General features: G+C 40.4%; 1 protein-coding gene across 1 annotated transcript in view; it reads left to right on the top strand.

The window, feature by feature from the left end:
* The window catches only part of LOC135213746 (proteoglycan 4-like), an 18,812-nt gene extending 12,569 nt beyond the window's left edge, over nucleotides 1–6,243 (top strand). Inside the window, exon 4 of the mRNA XM_064247874.1 lies at nucleotides 5,656–6,243. Within this exon, the coding sequence (XP_064103944.1) occupies nucleotides 5,656–6,243 (588 nt within the window). The remainder of the gene's footprint in view (nucleotides 1–5,655) is intronic.
* The last annotated feature ends 3,264 nt before the right edge of the window (nucleotides 6,244–9,507 follow it).

Genomic DNA, 9,507 nt, shown 5'->3' with positions numbered 1-9,507 from the left:
CGAGATTTTGAAAGGAGGGGGAACCAGGTAGTAGGGAAGTGGGGGTGGGGAAATGGAGATAGTGAATGGGATTTGGAAGGACAGTAGCGAGGGAGATTGGTGTAAGTTTGAATGAAAATGGTATGGAAAGAAGTGGAATGACGATGCGACTGAGTGTATCAAACAGATCCAGGAGGCCAGCATCGAATATCCCTGGGCTTTAAGGAGGGCTATTTAGTGTGGATGTTGTGAGTATGTGAAAGGATGTTGTCAACAAATGTGGGAACGGATAATGGGGGAATTGATGAATTGGTTGCATTTGACCAACATTCTCAAGGGTTGCTTGAGAGAAAGAGAGAGAGGCAGTGAAGTTTGTTTTTTTCAGTGGCCATACCGCATTAAAAATGGGTGGGGAAATTTGTAAACCAGGATTGATTAACATGAATGTGGAAGGTCTTGCTTGCTTGCTTATCTTTGTGATCCCGCCCATAGTTTAGAAGTGCTGGGTGAATGTGTGTACGGGGCCACTTTGTTTCCAAACTCTCTATCCGTATACTTTTTGTTCTTTGCAGAGGCAGGTTTTTTTAAAGGTAATTTTCCTCACGTTTGAGGCTTTGCTGCCCTACCACAAGCAGAAGTATCACTTTTAAGTGAAATAGATCAAGAAGACTATGTCATTGTTGTTACAATTAACGGTCATCACTTCTATGCCTTTTGTTGTTATCTTTGTTTCAACTAAAGCTTCTTTTGTTGGGACCACTTTTTGCTCTTTGAGCCAGGATGTTGACTGTGGATGACCAACTCTGTATTAACCCTCTTACGCCGAAGCCCTAAAAACTAAAACGTCTCCCGTATGCCGAGGCGGGTTTTGGAGAGAGCGCGGAAGCGGAAAAATAATTTTTTCATCAAAAAATCACAGCGCGCCTTAGTTTTCAAGATTAAGAGTTCATTTTTGGCTCATTTTTTTGCCATTGCCTGAAGTTTAGAATGCAACCATCAGAAATGAAAACAAATATCATTATCATATATAGATAATGCGATATATGGTAGCGACGAAAAAAAAATTTATACATATTGTATTCAAATCGCGCTGGGCTGCAAAAAACGGTTTTAAAGCTAACAAGTTACTTTTTTTCGTTGTATTGTACACTAAATTGCGATCATTTTGATATATACACATTGTAAAACGATCAAAGCAACACAGAAAAAATATATCACAAGATGATGCATGAATTCATAACGCGCAGATGTAAAAAAATGTTTTTTCAAAAATTCACACCATAAATCTAAATATTGTTCTAGAGACTTCCAATTTGTTTCAAAAGGAGACAAATGATTGAATATTACAATAATGGAAGAGTTTTAGCTTAGAATTGCAGTTTTCGACCATTTCGGACGAGTTAAAGAGTTACCGAATGTCAAAGATATATATTTTTGTTTATATGCAAATATTGCAAAAATGAGAAAAGCTACAACCTTCAAATATTTATTTTTGTATTCTTCATGATTTTACGCACATTTTTTCATATATGAAACTCTATAAAACGCCAAATAAGAAAAGGAGCAAATATTAGGAGAATGCGATATACGCATTTCGGAGATTTGCGGCTGCGAATCGGCGCTCGGAGGGAAAGAAAGATTTTTTTTTTTTAAATTTACCATAAATCTAAATATTGTGCTAGACACTTCGAATTTGTTTCAAAATGAAGATAATGACTGTATATTACTAGATTGTAAAGAGTTTTTAGCTTACAATTGCGTTTTTTCGATTATTTCGGAGAGTCAAGTTGACCGAACGTGGTTTTTTCTATTATCGTGATTTATATGCAAATATTTCAAAAAAGAGAAAAGCAAAAAGCTACAACGTTCAATCATTTATTGTTGTATTCTACATGAAATTGCGCACATTTTCATATATAAACTTTATGTAACGGCTAATTTTAAATGGTGCAAACATTACGACAATCGCACAAAAAAAATTCTGATTTTTTTCGGAAGAGTTACCGCGTGGACGTAAGGAAAAATTTTTTTTTTTTTTTCATAAATTCACCATAAATCAAAATATTGTGCTAGAGACTTCCAATTCATTGCAAAATGAAGTTAATGATTGAATTTACTAGAATATAAGGAGTTTTTAGCTTCCAAATTGCGTTTTTCGACCATTTCGGTAGAGTCAAAGTTGACCGAAGGTTGGAAATTTTGGCACATCGTTATTATATGAAAATATTTCAAACTGATAAAAGCTAGAACCATTGGGTTTGTTTTTAGTTGTATCGTGCATAAAATTGCTCACATTTCCCATATATAAAAAAAACTTTGTAATGGCAAATTTTAAATGGTGCAAACATTTCGACAATCGCACGAAAAATTTTATCGGAAGAGTGACCGCGCGGACGTAAGGAAAAGGTTTTTTCATAAATTCACCATAAATCGAAATATTTTGCTAGAGACGTCCATTTGTTGCAAAATGAAGACAAGTGATTGAATATTACTAGAATATAAGAGTTTTTAGCTTACAATTGCGTTTTTAGACCATTTCGGTAGAGTCAAAGTTGACCGAAGTTGAAATTTTGGCACTTATCGTTATTTATATGCAAAATATTTCAAAACTGATAAAGCTACAATCATGAGTATATTTTTGTTGTATTCTACATGAAATTGCACACATTTTCATATATAATACTCCATGTAACGGATAATTTAAAATGGTGCAAAGTGACGAAATAATTTTTGAGATGTGTCACTAATACTTTTTAGTGCGATAGAAAGAAATTCGCGCTTGCGCGCCTGCATAACGATTGTAAACAAAACGACGCCTTGATCTGTGAACTCCCAGCATCCCCCAAGGCGCGTGATTCAAAGTTTCAGCTGGTAGGCCTATAAGTATTTTTCCGCGAATTTAAAAAAAAACTTTTTTGAGTCTACGTATCATACGTCCAATCGGCATACGGGAGACATTTTGACTCGACATTTAATATGTCCAATCGGCGTAAGAGGGATAATGTACATGTTTTGCCTTATAGAGGTGAACATCCCTAGTATGTTTTCATTGACCAGCTAATGTTACTTGCCACTCCTGCTCTTGTAAATCTTATTTTAGAGGGTTCTGTCAGCATTCGTAGAGTTGCTTAAGGGTCTGTGGGTTACCCTGAGCCAGGCAGAGCTTCTTGGTGGCTTACCCATTGATACCATTACAGTGGTACCTCGAGATACGAAAGGCTCAACTTACGAAAAACTGTTCAAGATATGAAAGGTTGTTGCTGTAAAGTCCGAGATTCACCCGGACCACCGATAACAATTTTGAAACTCGCGCGCCTCCAACTGAGTAGACTCGCCACCATCCTTCCGCTCTCCCATTGGTTCCTGATGCTAGTCACTGCCATGAGATCCTTCTCTCCTATTGGTCAGCATCCCTCCCATGATGCATCGAGGAAGATATCCTAGAGGAGTATTCCTTCATCAAGGTTCTTTATCTTCCGCCTAACATCACCCCTCTCCTCCAGCCCATGGACCAGCAAGTGATATTGAACTTCAAGAAGCTGTATACAAAACATCTTTTCAAGAGATGTTTCGACATCACCGATACCACAAACCTCATCTTGCGTGAATTTTGGAAGGAGCATTTCGATATCGTGATATGCATCCGACTCTCGACCAAGCTTGGCAGAGGTTTCGAGGCGAACCTTGAATTCCTCGTGGAGGAGGAAACTCTCGCCTGATGCCGTATCCCCCCGAGACTTCGAGGAATTCGACGTGAGCGAAGCTGGTGCTGCAGATTCAGAAACATTTGACGATCCTGTAACTGTTTCGCAGCCAGATCTTGACGAGATCGTTGCACTCGGCAAGTCCATGGGGCTGGTGTCGACGAGATGACATCAATGACCATCTCGAGAGCACCAAGAGGAGCTTACGACGGATGACCCTGAAGGAGTTGGAGGTCATGCATCCTAATGTCGTTCAAGAGGAATCCTCTAGCATCGGTGAGGAGGAGGATGAGGATCTATGACAACGTCAGAAATTAAGGATGCTCTTGCTGCTTTTCATAAGGTGCAATCATTTGTAGAAAAGAGACACCCCGAAAAGGTTACACAGGTCGTATGCTTGCACAGTTCGATGACGTTTGCCTAAACTCGTTTCAGGAACACTGTCAAAAGTAGGCAGAAGCAATCTTCCTTGGATAGTTATTTTTTAAAGAGGCCTTTAGTAGGAGTAGTAAGCAAAAAAAGGAAGAACCAAGTGATTAAAAAACAGAAAGTTGTAAGTGGTGAAGAAGTTGAAATTTTGTATTAAAAAAAAAAAAAAAAAAAAAAATTTGTCCTCCTCCTCTCTTGCCACTTTCGGAGATAGCCTCACTCGAAAGGTAAGCTTCCACATTTTACTACATACGTACGTATGTATGCACAATATTTCTTGTATACCATGTACACTAATACATTTTATTTACAGGTATATTAACAGTACGTATTAAGTTGGGTATTGAATAGTCCAAATTGTTGTAGTATTTCATTGTTTATAGGTCAATTTAGCTTTTATTATGAAATTTACTGGGGTGTTTTTGGAGGGCTTGGAACGGATTAGCCATTTTACATGTAAAATGCGGTCCAAGATACGAAAAGCTCATGATACGAAAGCCGCCTCGGAACGGATTAATTTCGTATCTCAAGGTTACCGCTGGTATTCTGATAGTTTCCAGACCACCCATTACCCCCAAAATTCTACTTGGGAACATTGTCCAAATGTCCTCAGATTCTTAGAGGTCTGTGGTGGCTGCTCAGTGAATTGTGTAGCTGCACAATCTCCATTGAACATGAAAAGCAGTGTGTCTAAGGTTCATGATTTTGTAATAAAATGGGGAGAGAAAAGTTTGAATGGCCATACACTCTTCCTCTCTAATCTCTCTCAATCTCACAGTAACTTTAAAGCCACTGTTTGCTGATTGTAGCAAGATGTAGGTGATTCATATTAGAACACTTATAAGATATGAAAGTTTTGGTGTGAAGATATGACTCCCTCTGACCTCCTTATAACCAGTTTGGGTGATAGGTGTAGAGCAGTAGTAACTTCTTAGGACTAATTGTGGTAATGATGGCTATCTGCTGACTTTTCCCAGCAGTACTCAAGGTGAAAAGACAGGTGCCCCCTAATAAATTCCTGGATTAAGTTACCACACAAGTTCTGAACTCTGGTACAGAACCTTGTCAGCCTGGCTGTATAGGAGATTACGGGATGACTCTTCTTCCCTTTGGTCTTGTGTGTGGCTATAAAGCTGACATTTCCTTGTTTGGAGTAGAATAACACATATTAGAGTTCCATGAAAAAGGTCCTCCTACCTGAGAATTAAGACTTAACTTAAAACAGTCAAAGGGTAGTATTTGCATAGGAAAAAAAAAAGCCGCTTTCCTGTTGGTGGGTGGAACTGGTCAACTATGCAGTTGTTTAAAGTATTACTAGCAAAATTTTGATATCAAGCTGCCATATATGTGGAACTTATTTTATTATGAAACTGTAATTTTCTCGATAGTTTGTAGTGTAATAAAATGTTTTTAGATGAATTTTTTTAGACATGAGTTGAGATTGATTTTATGATTCATTTTTTGACAACAGATTTTCTGTGAAAGTGGAACAATGAAATTTTCCCTTTGTAATCTTTAGCTTTCTGTATATCCACTTTTTCAGGTTGGTGGGCTAACAAAACATGGACCTTACAGTCGTATTTTGTGTGTGGGAGACTCACGCATGCAGTCACTTGAGGAGTTTTGGCCAGAATATCCATTTATTAAACCCCAGTTTCTCATTGCACCCCATTTAAGACTTGAAGAACTTGAAGATTTCATCCTGTCATATAGTGAGCTCCCACGCCTGGAAAAGGGAACATTGTTGATATGTAATGTTGGTCTTTATGATATCATTGAATTAGTAGATTTTGCTAATTGTGCTTCAGTCAGGAATCATAAGCCTCTTAAAGTCATGACCCTTACAGAGGATAAAGTTGAAGACCTAATCCACACAGTGTTAATTCGTCTTAAAAAAGCTTATAAGAAACTAGAAGACATTTTAGGTAGCAGTTCAGTCATTTGTTTTTCAGCCATAGTTCCCCCTGACCCTATAACACATTTTTTTGCGCAGGCAAGAAATCACTTTCCAAAAGGACATACCACCATGGGTGGTCTGCTTCGAGATAATTTAGATAGGATTACGTCTAAGATTCCAGACCTTTTATTTTTGCAAGGGTCCAATAAACATTGGTTTTTTGAGGTACAATAACCGCAATTGCCTCTATATATAAGATTATGTCATCTTACCACCTAAAATTATAATATTGTTGGTCAGCTTTTGATGATGGTCTTAACATGTCGTTAGAGACATCTCGTTTGTTAGCATCCAGACTGAACAGGTTTCTTATAGAGTTGTTTTATGGGGTAGAGATAAATACTAATTTTGTTAATTATAAAAGAGATAAAAAAGTTGTCGTGGTAGGGGACTCACGAATGATGCTGCTACAAGAGATGTGGCAGGGCGATAGACCACAATTCTATTGTGAACCAAACCTTGGATTTTACAATTTTAGCAAGTTTATAAATAGAAAATTGCCCGATCTAAAAGACAAGATTGTGATTGTATGTCTAGGACTAAATGACCTGATCCACTTTGTCAACAATGAATCTTGCCTAGGAAAACATCATAAACCAAGCCAGGTTGCTTTGTCTTTATGTGAAAGATACAGTAGCACAGAGGAGTACTTTAAAAAAATCCGTGAGGATTTCAAAAACTCCTTCACTTTGTTTCGTACAAGATATCCTACCTTGATGTTTTTTGCAACTGTATTCACTCATAAAAGAGTGTGTCGAGAACATAGTTTGCCGTTTTGGATATGTTCCATGTTGTCTGTAGAGGATCTGTAGCCTCAGCTTCAAGACCATATGTTTTAAAGATGGTTTATATCCAAGTGAAAGAATAGCTGAGGAACTTAATCGTTCCTTCTTTCCCTTTGCTAGAGGCCAAGTTAATTCAAAAATTTTGTGAAATGTAAAAAGAGTACAAGTTTCTATATAGACCATTGCCAACATGTAATGATTACCCCACAAATAAAATCTGGCCAAAAAATGTGGATACCAAGCTTTCAACTGAGAAAAAACAAAGAGGAGTTTATCAGTCTACCATTAAGAAAACTGAAGTCTCCAAACCTACCAATGAGAAAATTAAAATTGGACATGCTCATGAGAATAAAGAAACTCCAAAAATTGAAAGTCTCAGTGATTCTTCAGGAGCATCGAAGTAAGTACACTAAGCTTTTTTTTTTTTTTTTTTTTTTTTTTTTTTTTTTTTTTTTATTTTTGTACAAATTTCTCGTGGGACTTTGCATTGTAGGAACCTACTAGCAGTATGCAATGTGTCAAGTGTATACAGTAGTGAAGTATGGCTATTTTTTAAAATGCTCAAATGTTAGAGGAGGTATACTGTGAATTTGGATTATTCAGATGTTAGAGGATGTATTGTGTAGTAATAGTCTTATCTTTAGGTTTTTATTGGTCAATTAATGTGCATTACCCAGAAATCTTGTCTCATAGTGGGTTACAGATTGTGTTGTGTCTTGGGTGAGTCAGAAAATTGTGGCATATAAATAGAGAAAAAGAAAGGAGTATGATGAAACTGAAACATGACAGTAAAATGTAAGCAAAATTGCTATTGAGGAGAAAATTTTAGAATTGTCATTTGAGGTAAGTGATGTATTTGAAGGTTGCATTAGATTTTTACCCTCATGATTACTGGACAGAAATACAGGTAACTTATTTGAATTTGATTTTCAGTTATGAAATTCAGGAATTTCATGAATATAGAAATAATGAAATTGAACCAAGCCTGAAATATTAGGTGACTTACAATGACCAACACTATTCTGCTGTAAACATCTCATACTTGAGATATATATGATTACAAGAAAAAGGTATTTGTTCCGACACGGCATACAAACCTTCGTCCTTTTACAATAGGAAGGTACTAGCGGCAGCTGGATAGGTCGTAAGCTTTCGAACAAGGGGTTCGGTAGTTAACTGCTTGTCCGACAGGCGCGCGCAGCTGCGACTGGAGGTAAACAAACCACTTTTGCTTTCGGCCTCACAGCGAGTAGACGTGTGTGTTCGACGCTCTCTGCCCGCTTCTCGTCGTTTGCTTTCCCTTGAGTATATGGTTGTGTTTGTGTTGAGTAATCATTGTAAGTACATTCATTTCCTCTTTATTTCATCAATTGTGAGTTATTTGATCAATTATGGAGTCTCACGCCCCGCTACCCTCCGGAGATTGTGCCCGGGGTACCGAAGGGCGTAAATGCGGTAAGTTCCGCTCGTTTCCTGAAATTGATCCACATATTTTGTGCGCTCGGTGTCGGGGCCGCGAATGTACCCGAGCCGAGCCCTGTGAAGTTGTGTATGTCTTGGTCTGGAGGCGCAGTGGGGCTTGTACGAAGGTAGGAAGAAGCGAAGGCCTGCAAAGGAGTCGTCGGAAAGCTCTCCCGCGACTCCTTTGGTTACGGACACTTCGTCTTCTTTCCTGCCGCCCGCTCAGCTCCCACGTTTGGCGCCTTCCCCTTCGGGGGGGGGTTTCTAGGTCCTTCTCCTCACCCGATCTGTCGAGTGTGGAGGAGGGCGCGAGATACCCCGATGTTGAGTTGTACTCTGGGTCCTCTATCCGTTCGTCTACATCGCACGGACGGGTAGAGGATCCTGCTAATCACCCGACCTTTGCTTCCTCAGGTGCTGTTGCCGCGAAGGAACGACCTCGGACAGGTGTGGGCATCGTTGGGGTCTGCAGGGCGTGCCGAGTGTTCCAGGGGCTGCTCTACCATCTCGCTGGCTCTGTGGCGGTCACGCATGCTACGGTGACAACCACTACCACGACCCTTTCAACTCCTGGCTATGCTTCACCTCCTCACCATGGTGTATACCCCGCACGTGGTCTCTGTTACTCCAACTACATCGGTGCAGGGGCCAGTCGCCGTACCACGGGGGAGTGTGATGCCGCCGCCTGGGTTTGCCGTGCTGCCTCGACCGGACTTTGTGTGCCCGAAGAGCTCGCCCCTGGACCTCCCACCAGTACCTAGGATGTCTGTGCCGCTGGTCCGTCCACCTGGTCTGCCTGTACAGCCTGCCGTACCTGCCGTACCTGCCCAGCCGCTGTTTACGGACGTGATGTTGCCGACCCATGGCTGCCGTTCCTGTATCTGTTCCTGCCGTCTCCACTGCTGTTCCTGTGATGCCTGCACCTGCTGACGTTGTTCCTGTTCGTGGCGCCGCTGCCCTCCCCCCTCCCCTCCCGATGCCGATCTGTTTCGGACAGGTGCGTCCGGCCCTGTTGCTTCGGCAACAGCAGCCCCGGCTCCGCCCTGGATGACAGATCTGACATCGGTCCTGAGGAAGCTGACGAAGAAGAAGAAGAGAGGGAGGAAGTCGTCGTCGTCTTCATCGTCTTCTTCGTCGTCGTCTTCGTCTGCCGCCTCTTCCCCACCCTTCTTCTTCTAAGGCTCCCCCCCGC

This window comes from Macrobrachium nipponense, chromosome 43, assembly GCF_015104395.2.
Source record: "Macrobrachium nipponense isolate FS-2020 chromosome 43, ASM1510439v2, whole genome shotgun sequence".
Taxonomy (NCBI): Eukaryota; Metazoa; Arthropoda; class Malacostraca; order Decapoda; family Palaemonidae; genus Macrobrachium; species Macrobrachium nipponense.
The sequence above is the reverse complement of the archived record's forward strand: the minus strand, read 5'-3'. Positions and strand labels throughout refer to the sequence as shown.